Source organism: Lissotriton helveticus, chromosome 3_1 (genome assembly GCF_964261635.1).
Source record: "Lissotriton helveticus chromosome 3_1, aLisHel1.1, whole genome shotgun sequence".
Taxonomy (NCBI): Eukaryota; Metazoa; Chordata; class Amphibia; order Caudata; family Salamandridae; genus Lissotriton; species Lissotriton helveticus.
In genome coordinates, this window is record NC_136061.1 from 2,099,119,598 (window position 1) to 2,099,137,271 (window position 17,674).

The following is a 17,674-nucleotide window of genomic DNA, read 5'->3' on the forward strand; positions in this document are numbered from 1 at the left end:
AACTGTGGGGTACCTTTTGTGATTTAGTGTCTGCCACGGGAGGACGTGCTCCCATCAGAAATTTCCTCTCAGCGCCCTTACGACACAGGAGAAGTTCATCTCCTCTTGTCATAGTGCTTCCGCAGTTATGTGAAGTGTCCTACAGTCAAAAGCAAGCTGTCTTCTCCCTTGCTTACTTGGACTAAAACAAATAATAGGCCATGCACACTCGCTTCCACTGTCGATATCAAATAGTTTTAGCAAGTTGGCATTGGAACTTCCTATTTTATTTCTTGAAAATCTTTCTCTTAACCGTCCATTCCCCAAAATAAATTCCTTCCCTTTCCTCAACATCTTCTTCAATGGTTAACCTTTCTTGCATAGTTTTCCGCAAATTTACAGTAGTTCTCTACGGGACGCATGAAGGATCTTAAATGCACCTAAATTGTTGAAGCAGGCCCTACTCTAATCAATCAAACCAAGTACCTCTCACACCCCTTTTGAGACTGTATGACCCAAATATTTTCTTTTCCTCAGAGTTAGGACCACTTATTTCAAGACCGATCGCACCTTAGCCAGAACTTGGTTAAGTTCTGCTGTTTCTCCAAACACCCAGATCATTCTTGAAAGAAGAAAACACTTCTTTGGTCCTTAAAAGTTTTACAAATCCTTTATTTGAAAAACAAATGCAGCTGAGACCAAGCCAAAAGGTGACCGAGAAAAATGAAAATTATCCATCACAATAATAAATGCTGAAACTCTCTTTGAAGAAGAGTGCAATTGTACCTGTTATTATGCAGAGTTAAGGTCTAATTAGGTGAAAAACTTCACACCATTGAGTAATAATACCATTTTAGTGATATTTTGCAAAGCGAAGAGGTCTATAAAATCCACCTCCGACAATCTTAGTTAATCACATAGCCCCTTTTAATATTATGTAAGTTAGTCACTTACCTGTAACAACTTTTAAATTCAATTTTGGAAGAAGTTATTTCAAAATTGTAAATTTTTACTCCCACTTTTACTTTGACCTAATATACGTTTCCTCACAACATTCACTAAACTATCTCTTTCAAGCATTTGTCCAATTCCTACATTATTTTCGTTACTGGAATAGCCTGCTATAGGTTAGGGCTCTTCCAGCCCATAGTGTGCAATGTATGTTGTGATCCCGCAGGGAATCACAACACAGTCGTTACAACGACTGCGTTGTGATTCCGCATACTATTACACCACAAGTCGGAACAACGACTTGCGGAGGGGGTGGCGCTGGATGTTGGAATAGTATAATTTACTATTCCAACTCCAGTCTGTGCGGACAATGCGCCAACACCTACTCCCCCCTCCGCAAGTCATTGTTCCGACTTGCGGAGTAATGGTATGCGGAAACACAACGCGGTCGTTGTATCGACCGCATTGTGATGCCCTGCGGGGAAAAAGATTCGGGGTAAACGTTGTTTACCCAGAGTATGTCCTACATTTGTTTGTTGTTGCACTTTACGTCAGCGGAACTTTGATTAACGTTTTCTGTCATATCACCCAAATCACACTTAATAGCCAGCTCCCTTAACATAGAACTAAACCGGTCTATGTTCTAATACCCAATTCTGGTTGGGTATAAATTATAAGTCTTTGCAATGCCTGGTTCACAGATTTCCCAAACTGCTTATTTTGTTTTGCTTCCATGTATTGGCCTCTGCGTAAATATCCATTGGAAAATGTCCAAACCTGTGCTGTCCTTCCTGATCCAAAGCATTCACCTTTTCCCATTGGTGTGGAGGTGTAAATCAACTAAAGTCACTAAGTAGTTCTCCAAAATGTCCATACGTTCTCTCATTCAATTGGTAGTGGTCATGGATTTATTGAAAATATGGTGGAGCTAGACTGGCTTATATTCCAGAATTACTGTTGACCACTTCGAAAATGACAGTTCATGAATTGTCTCCAGTATTATGCCATTAGCATTTCACTATATTACCTTGTGGCACTTAAATTGGAATGGCTAAGCTGAAGTCAACAAAGATCTTTATTTTGAGTCCTGCTGGAGAGAACACTTGCTCAGAATATGTTCACACTTCACTTTGTTAGTCTGTCTAAGGCTCGCCAGAATAGAAAGGAGAGGTGGAGTCAAGCTCTCTTACACATACAGAAGGCCGTACTGGATGATTGCACTGACAATGAAGAAACTGTATCGCCTCAGGAGCATGCACACGCTTTCCACTAAAAGTTCATAACAGTTTCAATGTTGCCCAGAAATTCAAACTCACTGGACTAACAGGTGTGAATCCTCTCTGTTAACAGGTTCTGACTATCATGTTCTGTTGGTAACTAAAATACTGTGCTAATGTAAATTAGCCGTCACTTCTGGTACAAAATGATTCAGCTAATGGTTCAAAGGTTTATTTATGCTTCTCACCATGCAGATACTGTGTGCTTGATGGCACGCAACCATGTCAGTTGCTTCGAAATGTCGAGTTCATTACTATACACACTGCAGCCTGATGATTCTTCTGTCTGCTTGAGCTGTCAGACAACTGCTCAGAAGGTTCCATAATGTCCCCCACTCGAACATTCAATTACCTCACAACATACACATCAACCCTAATACAAAGTAGCCATAACACAATCCAGTCATGGACAGATAGTGGACAGAAATGGTAGCTAATACAACAAGAAGAGAGTCCACAGTCTGGATGCGAGTTGAGACTGAATCCCACAAGTCCCAAACATTGGACTCCCCAAGGTAAGTAAAAATGTTACTTACCTATAACTGTAGTTCCCCAATAATAGCATATTTCATAAATTCACATGCTTGAATCATTCTCAGTTGCCGAAGTGGGAGTCACAGGGTACAACTAGAAAGCAGTACAATGTTATTAGAATTCTATTCACATCACTTAAAAGAACTAAACGTCCTCCATTCACGCCGCACCACCCTCTTAACCACTGCGCTTAGAGGTTACCATACCTCAGATTTACCAGCACAAGTGTGAATAATAAAGGTGATTGTTTGAGTGAGCCTTGAAAGGTAGGAGGGTAGGTCACATGTGAATCTATGAAAGTTGTTAATACTGGAGAACTACAGTTGCAGGTAAGGAACATGTTTTTCTTCTCCAGTGATGGAACTTTCATCAATACACATGCTTGAATCAGAGTAGTAAGCAGTAAAACTATATACATAGGATTGCTTTCATTATAAATGTTACTGCGAATAATGGGAGAAGAATAGTAAAATAAGGCTAACCATGTTGAAAAAGATGCCTTACCAGCTTGACCAACCACAGCATCATATTGGACTTTTGAGTCACCCAGCACTAATTCTGAGTAAATGTGTATCTATTCGTACACGCTGCTGCTCTACAAATGCACTAATACACACCAGCAAACAAGGCTGTAGATGTGGAAACACATCTTGCAGAAAACTACCCTTTAGGGGTCTATCTGCTTTAATATAGCAGATTACTACCGCTGCAAATATCCATTGTGCTATGCTTAGTTTTGCCAGAACAAAACCCTTACGAGGAGTGCCACATGCAACTAGCAGTTGATCGATCTTTCTGAACTTTCGGGTCCTATGAATATACAATTTAAGGTAACTTTTAACATCAAGAGTATGCATTGTTTTTTCGCGACGTCTTTAAGGTTTTGGAGAAAAAAAATCTTTAAGATAACTGGTTCCTTTAAATGGAATTGCAATGGATCTTTTTGGATGAATCAGGGATTTATTTGTAAAACAAATAGATCCTCTCTGAACTGCACATATGGTTCTTTGATGGTGAATGCTTTTATTTTGTAAACTCTTCTAGGCGCAGTTAGTGCCATTAGTAATGACCGTTTCCAGGACAGATACTTCAGATTGGCTTTGTATATGGGCTAGAACACCCTCTTCATTAATTGTGAGAGAAATGTATTCAGTTGCCAAGGTGCTAGAGGATGTTTCAAAGGAGAGTAAATCATAAAGAGCTCTTTTAAGAATTCCTTGACAAGTCTATTTGACTATAGAGATGGGTTTTTTAAAGATCTAAAATGAGACCAAGACTAAACGATGTGTGGGAAAGACCTGCTCATGACAGATGTAAAAGGTAAGGCAATATTTGCTCTGGCTTCAAAGAAATTGGTTGAGTAATTATCTATGCATCATGAAAAGAAACATTTCAATTTGAACTTGTAAGTTTTATTAGTGATCTTTGCTCTAGTGTTAGCTAAGATTTGTTTACAATCTCCTGGGAGGCATAAATAGGAAAATGTATTGTGTTCCGGAGCCAAGTCTAAATGTTTAAGAATTTCAGATCCGGATGACGTATTTGGCTGCTATGTAGGGGAAGAAGGTTGGGGATAGGCTTCAGTTGTATACGTTGTTTCTCTGATAGAATTATCTCAGTGAACCAAAACTGTCTTGGTCATCATGGAGCTACCAGTTTGATCCTGCATGGTTGACGCTTCATTTTGCTCAGGACTTTCAGATAAATGGGAATTGGGGGGAAAGTATAAGTAAAGATTCCTGACCATGCTATTGAAGATGCCTTCCTCCACGACACTGGCTGTTGACGACAACTTGCATAGACCAGGCATTTACGATTTTCTATTGTTGCTAATAGATCAAGCTTCGGCTTCCCTCACCGAGTGAAAATGCTGTTGAGAACATTTGGTTCAAACCCCACTCGTGGCATTCCTTTGTCATTCTGAACACAGTGTCCGCCCAGCGATTGTGTGAGCCACAGACATGTTCTGCTTTTATGTTGATATGATGTTTTGACAACCATTCACAAATACTCTGAGCTTTCAGTGACAATAGGCGAGATCTTGTGCCTCCTTGTTTGGTTATATAATGCATAGTATTGTCTGTGGATACCAGGACTGACAAGCATCCTTGGAAGAAAAGCGTGGAGGCTCAGAGCTACAGCTCTTTATTCTAGGAGGTTTGGGAGAGATCCTGAACAACGACTCCGGAACAACGACTCCGAAACAACGAGTTCCGGAGTCACGCAAGCCGAACAACGACCTTACTGAACAACTAAGCCTTAACCACGCATGTGCGTTGTTAAGGCTGGTTCGGTCTAGTGTTCGGACAGGGCGGAGTTCGGCTTGTGTCATTGTTTAAGATGCACCGTCATGTGTACCTCTCAGCACTGATCTCGTTTGAGCCCTACGTGCTGTCTCTGGTGAACTTCGCTGTTTTGTGTAAACCTCCCGCACTGACTCCGCACTGCCCCCACTACACGGCCTCATGTGAAGCGTTCTGCCTTTGCGCCCCACTGTGCCGTCAATTGAGAGCTCCCTTCCACTGACCCCCAGTTATACTGACCCATGTGAGTCCCACGTCACCGTCTCCTTGTGACCCTCCTGCACTAACCAAATCTCAACCTCATTGCACTGACCCTACACTGTCACCATGTGAGCCCCTCCTATTGTTTCCGTGTCTCCGTCACCCTCGACCGAGGACCATTGTCTCATCTTAGTCCCAAATTCTATCACCGTCTCAAAGCAGTTCGTACAAAAGAACCTCACCCCATATAGCGTCCTTCGGGCCGGTCCCAAGCTACTCACCGTGGCATGTAGGAAACAGATCACCCTGCTACATCTGACCTCAATGGCTGGTCCTAATACTATACAAAGCAGAAACCGACGGCTGCTGCGCAATTTTGTCCACTGACCTTTCCTCCCATCTCGAGTCCGGAGGAGAGTCGAAGAGGAACAGGTAAGAGAGGTTAATTTTCAGGAGGTGGGAGGTTTTGGGTTTGATTTTAGGGGTTTGGTCTGAGTAATTAGGGTTTGAGGGTAAGCATGTTTATTTTTAGAGTGGGGGAATTAGTTTTTAGAAGGGGGGTGTTTGGGGTTAATATACAGGGGTTGGGAAGCTTTGGGATTCGTTTGTAGGGTGTGTGGGTGATCGTGCTTGCTTTAGGGTGGGGGAGATTCGTTTTTAAGGGGTACTAGTTGGAAAGCATTTTCTTAACACACATTCCTTTACCACGAAAAATCGTGGCAAATGAATGTGTGGTAAAAAAAATTTGTGGTTTAGACGAGGTCGCGGCTGAGTAGAAAAATATTTGTTCTTGGAATTTGATATGGCGGTCCATTGGACTATAGGCCAGGTAAAAAGGACCGTCATCATCTGAGTCGTGATCATTCAGTAAGTGGCTTGGAGAAAAAGGTGACAACTTACTAGGTGATGTGTGCTAAGGCATTAAGCGAATTGTATGCCTTTTTCAGATAATAGGGTAATTTCTTCTCATAGACAGTGCTGTTGGCAGGTTCTTTATTGGCAATGTGATCGTTGTTGGTAGAGTTGACAGGAGGGCTGACGATGGTGAAGTGACCATTGTCGAAGTAATTGCTGACAATATTGTCATCGACGCTGCAATCACAACTGCTATCGCCATTGATATGAGCAATGTTGTTTTCATCGATGGGACTTTCATCATCGATTTATCTGTCTTCAAGGGTTTTCCTGTTGTCAACGGTTCCGTTGACAGTGCTGACCACACTGTCAGAACCCCACTCAGAGGGACACGGGGCCAACAGGGGTTACTGAGCCCAAATATGGGGGTTGAAGCCTTTTACTCCCGATGTCCCAAGGCTCAACCTACTATGGATCCTGAGCAACTGGGCAAAGTGCCCCTTCAGCACTTGACTCTTAGTGCTACGCCTCGAGCGCCTAGGGACACCGGGGGAGATCTTGTGTCCTTTTAACAACTAATGGGAGACTGACCCTTCCCTCCATCTCGTACTCGGCACACTTTTGGTTTGGAAAAGGGTCCCAGTATGCCTGACCCCAACATGGCCGACAATGGTGACTTCTTCCCTCTTGCTGAACTTTTACTTACTCCACCCTTCCAGGACTGTGCCTCACCTCAAGAGAACTTCTAAAATTCTTTCGGACCATGCCCCCCCGCAATACTCTGACAATCCCAGAGTACACATTACTTCTTTACTGACCTCGGAGTCCGAGCATTATGTCCTACGCCCGGTGGAGCTGCTCTGTTCAGCTAATGAGGAGATTGGACTTGGTTCACCCCCTGACCGTTACCTGCCCAGCCGGACCTTGGGCACAGTTTCTCCCCTTCTCCCTGTCTCGCTCCCCCTCCCCCTCATCGTATTTCTGTTGTTCTGCTTTTGGCTGGTCTCCTTTCTATCCACCTGTCTGACCGATACCCGTTGGAGCTTCCTTGAGAGCTATAGGAGAGACTGGCCTTGGACTACCTCCGTTGCCGTCACCTACCCATTCGGTCTTTGGGATGACTTTACCTCTGTCTCTTATTCCGTCTTCCCCCTCGTCCTCTCTCTTCCCCCTCGTCCTCTCCCTTCTCACTCCCCCTTCCCTCTCTACTGGTCTCTCCTTATCTCCCGTTAATGTGTCTCATATATTTGATGTAACGTGTAATTCTTATTATTGTTGTAACTTTGCTGACCTTATGTAAAGTGCTTTAGTGTTTCATGGGAGAGACCCTAAATCCCATTTCCCTCGAGCTATAGGCAGTGGTTATTCCCTACTCACTATAGATGACATTCAGGTTAAGCTCCACTACTAATCCAAGTAGTCTCAGGAGTCCCTCTTTGACTCTTTATTGAAGTAGAAGTGTTGCCGAATCGCTATTTGGCAGGCAAGTTACCCCAGGGCTATCGGGCCCGAAATCAGTTTTACCCGCACTAACAGGATGTTAGTGATAGAGTCTCTCAGCAAGCCCCCTTCGAAGGCTCTGAAGCTGCAGTAAGTCTTACACAAATGGCCTAGGAGGCTCTTGCCGGTTGTCCTCTACTTCTTTCACATGCCGACCTCCAGTGCCTGGTGCTCGGGGGTTCCTGATGGTTCTCTAATGCAGGGTTATTTCTACGGTTCCTCCAGCAGATGGAGGGAGTACGACAATTCTGGTACTGGTCGTCAGTCGCTTTCACCACAGCAGACTCTCTCTTCCATTGCTGGTCTCAAACAGACCATGCTTCTTGCTTGGTCCCAGTGGTCCCCTCTGGCATACAGGGTCATCATACTTTCTCTGCGCACAATCTCCGGCCCTACTGGTACAGCTGCAATCTTCATAGTAGCCCCACCTGGCATACAGGGTCACCAACTTAACACTGCGCATGTGCAATGACATGTTCAGTGCAGCAATGGTCACACCTCACTTTACGCCGGCCCTCATGTGGCACCCGGGGGTCACCGACTTCTACGTGCACATGGGCAATAACCAGATCATTGAAGCAGCCAACTCCTCATACCTCGCTGCAAGAATCCATTTGCCAGGATCCCCCAAATAAATCTCGTTCCATCCAACGCTCTCCTCTTCCTCACAGAGCACAAGGGTCTCGGCAAGCAGGCAGGAGCTGCTGCTGCTTCAGGCACCAGGTCAGGTGGTCTTGGATTCCCTGGGTGATATCCCCTCATCCAGCTTGGAGACTAGTAGGCCTTGGCCCTGATCCCTGGTCAAATGCTTAAGCCTTGCAGAGCTTCTCCTCCTCACACAGTCTTGATTGGCTGCTTGACAGTTGACAATATTTGGGGCCTCAAGCTCTCCTACTTATAGTCCATTTTCAGACACCAATGTGATTTAAAGTCTGAGTCTTTGAAGTTAATGTTGGGGTTTTGCTTCCAAAGAACAGTCTGTCACAGCAGGAGTGGCTTCAAAGTAGATAGCCCCACAACACAGGCCATGGGGGTGACCAGAGGTTCACACTTCAATGTTAGCCACAATGATATGAGTATCAAAAAATTATCCCATGCCCTCAACCCTACTCTCTATAATTCTCTGCTTAGCTCCATCTCCTTCCTAAGATGTACCCACTCCCTTTCCCAGTGACCTCTATCTGAAATTAAAGAGCACCAATTGAAGTGTATAGGAGAGCCTGGCTCTCCCTTGTTCCTTGTTCCAGTGTGTTCCACCCAGCTAATAGGAATACAGAAATAGAGAGATATGTCTGGGGGACAGAGGATTCCTCTTTCCCCTCTCCAAATGTTTCTCTATTCAGCCCTGGGTCTTCCAAAATGGAGCCCAGAGTCTTCGATGTAGACATACATGTTATGCATATAGTATACACGCACTGCACAGAACTACATCCTTCAAGTATTTTATCATTCACACACACACATATACACATAGAGAATGCACATAGCATGCATGCACTGCTCAGTACTACATTATCCCTGCGTTGTACCATTTACAGGTACACATACACCCAGTGCATGCATATAAATGGCATACACACCTCACTGCACTACACCCCAAACTGTAGGCCATGGGTGAGTAAAGCAGACAGCAGCGGAAATGAATGAGCCTGTGGACTTCACTTCAGTGACACAGGTAAAAAGGCCCATTTCACTTCTACTGATCACTACACAGTATGCTGCCTCCACCATGCTTCTGCTGCTTAACTCTTGGTAAAGGCAGTAGCCTTTCATCACTACGACGGTAGAGCTTTAGACTCCGCTCCTGATATGAAAAGCCCGCAATCTGTAAGACAAGCCTATGTCATGGAGCATACCCATGGTCTGTTTGCCAATGACATCAAAAATAAGCATTAGAGATCCAGACATCAGTACAAGTGGGGAATTTAGGGCAGGGGGTCCACAAACATTACCACGTGAGGGGCTTTTCCATCCCAACAGACTGTTTACTAAATTTGAGGGATATCTTATTTGAGGGAGTTGAAGGTACACATCTTAGCTTACTCTTGGAAGAAATATATTTTTTATGCGCTTTTAAGAGAGCTCCGATGACTGACTTTACTCTTCAGAAAGCCTGTGATGGATCCTTTTTTATACCTTCTTGGGAGGCCTTTTTCCTTCCGATGTCTGGGTAGACGACCTTCTGATCTGTCCCTGTTGAAAGGTTTTCTGTAGATTGTGGAGAAGTGTGGCTCACTGGTTAGAGGAGGCAGACCTGGAAGCAGAGGTCAGTCCGGGACCAGGGTTCAATTCCCAGCTCGGCTGGGTCTTGAGTCCTAAAATGTCCATGGACTCGACAATTCTCGCTCCGGTGCCTACTCGATTCACGGGTTCACACTCTGCGACTCTGGGCAATAGCTTGCTTAATCTCCACAACGGCCCCTCGCGGCGGGATGCCTGGCTTTCACCTTGCGGATACCCTGCCGGGGTTATCTCACAGGGGAATACCAGGACGGGTTCCCTAAGCAAGCGCTTAGAAACCGCTTGGTGATTTGCGCTATATAAATTCCTGTACATTTACATTTACATTTACATAGATTCTGAGTTACTCTTACTGTCATCTCCAGAAACTCCGGTTTCCTTGGCTTTTAGTTCTTGAAGCCAAATCAATAATCTACCTTCTCTGTCTTTTAAGGTTTCTGATGCAAAGGTGCAACATATTTTGCAGTCCTTTAACTGTGAGAAGGGTGTAGGCAGTAGATGCAGTCTTTGTGAGGGTCTTTAGAATAGCACCTTATCTTTCCAAAGGTGCCACAAGGCCTGAAGATTCATTTTTTTGGATGTTTCTGGCATGGAGTTCAGTCAGATTTGAGCCCGTTAGGGCTGAAGAATTGTTCTAAAGAATATTGAGAAAAGTTGAAAAACCGCACTTCTTCTGAAGCAGACTAAGCAGATCTAGGAAGATTCCCATCACATTATGTGCCGTAGAACACCTGAGGTACTTTAGGGTATAAAGGGAGTGGTTATCAGGGTGCTGCTGCCTGATTGGCTGAAGTTTAGTTATTTTTAAATCATGTGAATAGGATACTAAATAGGATGTTTTTAGCTTGTTTTCTATTTGTACCATGGGACTTCCACCTCGACAACTGAGAATGATTCAAGCATGTGACCCCATGAAAGATCCAATACTGGAGAAACTGGTTTCTGTGAGGAATCTCTGGTTCACTGTGGTAGTCCGATATATGTGCAAAAACTAGCATGAGAAGCATAGAGCAGGAAGGCATATATAGAGCATGAGGGGGTGAATGGACATGAGAGGCTTAAAAGCCTGGAGGATTGTGAGCCACAGAAGGCCCAACATGTAAGAGAAGCACAGGAATGCACTAGCGGCAAGAAAGGTATAAGCAATACAGGTGCAAAGGCATGGATGGTCCGCATAAAAGACACCACATAAATATGTGAAAACATACTTGGGACACATAAGCTGCTACGGTCTGCAACAACAGAACCTCAGGGTACACCCATTGTATACCCTCCACCGACAGTTGAGGCCCAGCAGGGAAACATTCTAGAACTTTGTGTGTTGTGAACCTGTATGATGACTAACTAGCATCATCTCTGAATCCGGGGAAATCACACCTCCCAATTTACATTCACAGAACACACAGGTTTTTCTTCTTCATCCAAGGCTTTGTGGTATTATCTGGAGTGGAAATGTGTGCTATGGAGTGTAATTATGTGGAATGTTATGCAGTGTAGGTTAATTATGTGGTGTGCTGTTGAATTAACAGTAATCCCGTCCTGATTCCAGGACCATTTCAATGTTCACTCTAGCCCTAACCAGTGAGTCACTGACTATAGGTGTGAGTATTATGGGCACTCGAGGCAACCAAAAAATCTTGGTTGCAAGTAGCCCTTTCCGAGATTCAATCCTTTGAAACATGGTACCCCTAAGATGTCTTTATGAGAGCGAAGTGTCCCTTCAGTAACTGATGCCCAGTTGTTTGGTCTCAATACTGGACCAGCCAATGACAAACGCAAGCATCTGCCCAACACGAGACCCACAGTAGTCTTGGTAAGCGGACAGCAAGACCCTATCAGTACTGGCCTTTGGCCCTCTAAAGAATCTCTATTCAATTCTGGTCCGCAGGTTTTTGTTCGTACTGTTTTTAGGATGATTTTCCACATACACTCAAACCCACAGAGTGTTGAAGCTTGCTCCAGAGCTACCAGTGAGCTTTGATAAAGGGGTAACTCAGCAAAGGAAATTTAAAACAATACCCTTTAATATTTACACTGTTCACAGGGCACATACTATTTGAAATTGCATTATAAAAGCTGTAAATGTGTGTTGGGATCAGACCGGGCCTCAAAAAGTTTGGGTGCACTTTGGTTACTGTGTACCTCTTTAACTTATTTGTCAATTCAACTAGAATTGAATAGTGCCTGAGGAACACAAAAATAAAGCACAGAGTGGTACTATGAATGTCATGTGCAGTGAGAAGTTGCTGAAGGACATGGGGGTAGGAAAGGCACGTAGCTATGGCATGGAGGAATGCAACAAGAAAGCAGAAGACCAAGAAGTGTGTCACAGACTGGGAGGCAAAAGCAGCACAGGCAAGGAAGACACAGGTGGGTAACATGATAGTGAACAGAGACAATTCCAGAGGAAGAGGAAGTAACTACAGGGCAGCACTGTGGAGTAGGTTGAGTGGAATGGTAGTCTAGGTGGCGGTGGCACAAGCAGGAGCACTGTGGGGCACAACCAGCACTGGCATTGTGGAACACGGTATAGATGGTCGGGAGAGGTAGATGGGGGCTGCCAAGCTGCTCAGCTCTGGAAGTCTCATCTGGAGCGCTGCATTCTCCTAGTATGCTTTTCAACATTAAGCATTCAGGGAGCCAACTCTAGGATGATAAATACATCGGGATGTAAATTTAAGGGCTTCTCACCAACTTTTTAAACATGGTTTTGGAAATGTGTTTTATAATCGAGCCTTTACTATTTTGGAGGTATTCATGGCGGAATCTCTTATGTCTTTCCCTTAATGCTCACCCCAGTATTACACACCTCTCCTGCTTCTACAGCCCCTTTAAATGAAGGAGGATTCATTATTCGTCCAAATCGCGCCATGCATCATCATGAAATGAGGGGTACTGCATTGCTCACCTGGTAAATGTCCGGCACCATGTCGGTGGCAGAGTTCCACTGGGCACTAAGCTGGACAGCTAGGGGCTGGCCCTCTTCAGAAACAACTCGCACTCTAGGTGTATTAACTAGGAATGAAACCACGCAGAGACGTGTCTGCTCCACAGGATTGAAGACCACCACATACCTGAAACAGACAAATAGCAGTACAAAGTGAAAACCGTCTGTCCTGAACTGGCATCCACATGGGCATGCCTATTCACACTGTGAACCAGGTACAAACGCTACCTTTATTATTTTATCTCAGACCAAGGAAATAAGAAATACTTCTCTGTGAAATTTACAACTTATAAGTATTATAACCCCATCAACATAACATTTGCATAATCAAAATAATTTACTTTGGGACAAAAGATAAAGTTACCTTTAATGTCTCAGTTACGCCCAAGTTCATAGGCTAAATCTTATTATCGACCTTTTTGTACCATGGCACTATCAGCAGGACTGGAGGCTGCCTCAATGCTGTCAATCCTTTTCTACACCTGGTACTATGCACATATATGCGTGTACTCGGCCATTTGCTATACAAAACGTACGTTTATTAGTGTGCTTATGCTAGTTGATGACTGACAGATCACGGAGTGTTCTGGTAACAGAAAGCCTATAGAAAAAGTCACACTAAAAGTAAATGTATTCTACTCCTATGTCCTGCCTGTGTTCAATTCCTAAACGTGGTCTTACATTGCAATAGCATAGTAGAAAAGGTGGAGGGTTACAAGCATAATTGAGCAGCCAACAACGTAATCAAATAGGTTTTTAGAACATCTTAGTTGAATTGTGCCTTGCCTCACGATGAAGTATCAAGGGTGGAGTGCTTGCATACTGCACGTGGAGTTGCCCTGCACATTTCTATGACAGGAACATTACTGAAAGAGGCACCTACATCACCTTAGCCATGGCGAAAAATCCACTGACATTAGAAAATCAATCTGTGGCAATGGGACATGAAGAATATAATGAGTCTCATTTTTTTGTTTGAATATTTTTATTGGTGTTTCAACATATAGTAACAACACAGAGCTGTACACAGTGTAGGACGAGACAACAATTATCAATGTGATCGGCAGCAAGGAGCAAATACAGTGGCAACACTGCACGTTACAATCATCTCGAGCCCCATCCAACATTGCTGAGAAAAAGGAAAGGAAAAGAAAATAGTATTGGAGATATACAGCAGTCCCTCTCCGCATTCCCCACCAGGGTGTTTTGCCTGTGACCGTTTCCACCCGTAACCATCCACCAGAGTAAAGATTGCCTTCGAAGATCAAGGCAGCTGGACTTAGCATGCGAATGTGAATGTGAATGTGGTTCATCACAAATGTCAAGTGCACGGCCAGTGGGGTGTCATAGGGGAGGGGCGCCGCTGAAGGTCGTGATGGGTGCGGCACAGGCCAATCCATGTCCAGACATCTCGCGTTAATTATGTCGGGGGAGAAGAAAAGTGAAAGTATATCCTACTCGTTTCTAATTCACAAGGATATAGGTAATGGTCGCAGTGCGCTGCGCATAATGTTTCTCTCTGCCACTCAGCGATTCGTAATGTGGTCTCAGCAGTGTCATTGCAGTCTCGTGCGCTCCGTCGTATGAACATGTAAACAGGGGAGAAAAGGAAAAAAGAAGGGGGTAGGGGGCCGGGGTGTGGTCATGAGTCTCGGTGGCGTGTCGTGCGTGATGCTGTGGGAGCGCCGCGACATGAGCGGGTCTCAGAGAGGCCATCTGGTGTGTTTGTCGGTGCATTTCTGTTGTGGGGAGGGCGCGGGGAGGCGTGCAGGAGCTGCGAGACGCGGGAAAGGCGTGGAGGTCGTCATCTCATCAGCTAGAGTGTGGCTCAACTGATGGTGTGGTGATCTCCCTTTCAGGGGGATGCATGAGTGGCTAGGCTAGAGATATCAGGGCCGTTGTTTACCTCGGCCGCTTCCGCTATCGCGTCTCCATCCCTTCTGGGGGAGTTGATAGGCGTGTGGTCTCCTAGTGGGTGCCTGTCTCTATGAAAGGTGTTGAGCATGTCATCCCATATTGCTGCTATTGGGAACTGGCGCAATCCCGCTGTCTCTTCATTGTGGAGGACTATGCTTTCCGCTCTCGCCCAGTTGTCTAGGGAGGCGCGCCAATGTTGCGTTAGGGGTGGAGTCGCGCGTTTCCAATGTTTAGTGAGCAGCCTTTTGGCCGTAATGAGGCCTAGGTCCCAGAAGCGGGAGGGGACTCTATTGAGGGCGGTCCTCCTATAGAGGCCCAGTAAGCATGCCTCCCATGTGTGCAGCAGTGGCATAGCCGTGCAACGTTCAAGGATCGAAAGCACAGACCGCCAGTATGTTTGTATCCGTGGGCATTGCCACAGCATGTGTAGTAGGTCCGCTCCAGCAAGTGCGCATCTTGGGCAGCTAGCCGAGGCACCCGGGAAATATTGGTTGATTCTGTCCGGCGAGAGGTATGCCCTGTGTAACACGTAAAATTGTATCACCTTAAAGCGTGCGTTACGAGGGACGTTTTTGGGGCTGGCTAGCACCATCGCCCACTCCTTGTCCGTCCAGTCCCTCCCTCTGTCGATCGCCCATTTGGCTCGCAGGGGTTGTAGAGTATGGTGTGTGTGTGTCAATAAAGCTTGAGTTAACCAATGCACCACGTGTGTACCATCCCCCATGACATGTAGGTGTTGTATCAGTTGATGTGTGGGGGGCTCATCTGTGATGTTTCCCCATCGTCGGGTGTATGCCGCCACTATGGATGCGTGTTGTAAGAACTGTCCTGCGGGGATGCCCGTGTCGCTGACTAGTGTCGCAAAGGGAATTAGGGTGCCGTCAGCATATAGGTCCGCCATGGTGTCTATTCCCGAGCTCATCCAGTGCTCCAGTGCGGCTTCCGTGACAGTGGCTGTTGCTTTAGGCGTACCCAGGAGCGGAAGTGCCGGGGCATAAGGTTTGACATGCTTAGTGAGCCGCAGGCCTCTGTTAAGGCATTTCACAGCCACGTCTACATGTAGTTGTGGTCGGTGTTTCGTGCGCGCTAGTGGGTGGAAGAGTGAGTGTATCTGTAGGAGATTAAGTGAGTCCGCGGACGTGGCCGTGTCTGCCAGGTTCCTGCCCGAAAGCCAGGCCGTCACCCACTGTAGCTGCGCCGCCAGGTAGTAGAGCTCCAGGTTGGGTACTGCGAGGCCGCCCGCTTCGACCGGTGCGTACAATTTACTTAGCGCTACTCTGGGTCTTCCTGCGTTCCAAATCAGCTCCCTGAACATAGTCTCTAATTCCCTAAACGTGCGGGCCGGGACGTATACCGGGATGTTGGCGTAGTAATATAGGAGTCTGGGCAACACTATCATTTTTGTCAATGTCACCCTGCTCGGTACATTAAGTGGGAGAGTCTTCCAAAAGGCTATCTGCGACCTAGTGGACGTGATGGCGCGTGTTAGATTGCCATCCAGGATGTCTGGGTGCGATCTGTATATATAGATCCCCAGGTATTTGAACGTGGTATCATGCCACGGCAGCTGCTCCCCGTTGATGCTAATGCCGGGGTCCGGGATGTTGGGTGCAAATGAATATGCTCCCGATTTTGTCCAATTCACCCTGAGTCCAGACATGGCCTCAAAGGTCTGGAATATGCCCGAGAGTTCTGGTGGTAAATTCGGGAGGTCCCTGAAATACAGTAGTAAATCGTCAGCATACAGCGAGACAACGTGTGTGCCGTCTGCTAGCGGTATGCCCCAGTTCGCCCCACCACCGCGCAGAATCTCAGCGAGAGGTTCAATTGCCAGTGAGAAGAGTAGCGGGGACAGCGGGCATCCCTGTCGGATGCCCCGTCTGACCTTTATGGCGTCTGATAGTAGCTTGCCTGTGCGGACGCGTACCTCAGGACTTCTATATAGTAGTCCGACCAATTCGATGTACTCATCGCCCAGGTCGAATTTGCGCAGTACCTCTTGTAGATAGGGCCACTCAACCGAGTCGAATGCTTTTTCGAGATCGAGAATTAAGCACCCTGATCTCGGCCAGTCCCGCACCGCATATTCCTGCACCCAAAACAGCCTTCTGATGTTGTGGGATGTGCTCCTAGTGGGCACGAAGCCGTTCTGGTCGCTGTGTACCAGGGAGGGCACCAATGGCGCCAGTCGTCTGGCCAGGGTTGACGCCAGGATCTTATAATCCGTATTCAGGAGTGCTAGGGGTCTGTACGAGCCGAGGAGTGTGGCGTTTCGACCAGGTTTGAGAAGCGACACCAGTGTTGCTTCGTTCATGGATGCGGGCAAGGCAGAATCTTCTAGTGCCGCCGAGTACATTTTGAGGAGCTCCGGTATCAATATATCGGAGCATGCCTTATAGTATTCAGCCGGTAGGCCGTCCGGCCCGGGGGCCTTGCCGTTCGAGAGGGCAAAGATGGCGTCGCGCAGCTCGTCCGCCTCCATTGGCGACCCGAGGTCGTCGCGCTGGTCTGCCGTGAGGGCGGGCAGTGTGATTTCGTCTAGGTATTCGGCAATGTTCGGATGCGGGTTCGATAGACGTGACTTGTATAGTGCTTGATAGTGCGCTATAAAGGCTTCATGGATCTTCGCTTGGGTGTATACCGCCGGGCGGGTGTATCGCCGTGACGGGTGATGTTCGCTCTTCGCGTTGTATCAACCAAGCCAGCAGTTTGCCGGGCTTATCGCCGGTGTGATGTGTGCGGGCCGAATGTGCCGTGTAGTTGACATGTTTCAGGCTGTCTATCAGTCTATCATGTTCCGCGCGAGCTTCCAATAGTCTGACGTCGTCGCCTTCAGCCGCATCCTGTTCCGCTTGTAACAGGTCTGTCTCTAGTCGCCTAAGGTCGGTTTCTATTCGACGGCGTGAGAGAGCTTGTGTGCCCAGACATTGCCCCCTGAGGACCACTTTAAATGCGTCCCACTCAATCTG

General features: G+C 46.3%; 1 protein-coding gene across 2 annotated transcripts in view; it reads right to left on the reverse strand.

Moving 5' to 3' along the window:
* MAN2A2 (mannosidase alpha class 2A member 2) overlaps positions 1-17,674 on the reverse strand; it is a 709,606-nt gene that overhangs the window by 259,118 nt on the left and 432,814 nt on the right. For both annotated transcript variants that reach the window (XM_078683269.1, XM_078683268.1), the window contains one exon: positions 12,750-12,915. In XM_078683269.1, the coding sequence (XP_078539395.1) occupies positions 12,750-12,915 (166 nt within the window). The remainder of the gene's footprint in view (positions 1-12,749; positions 12,916-17,674) is intronic.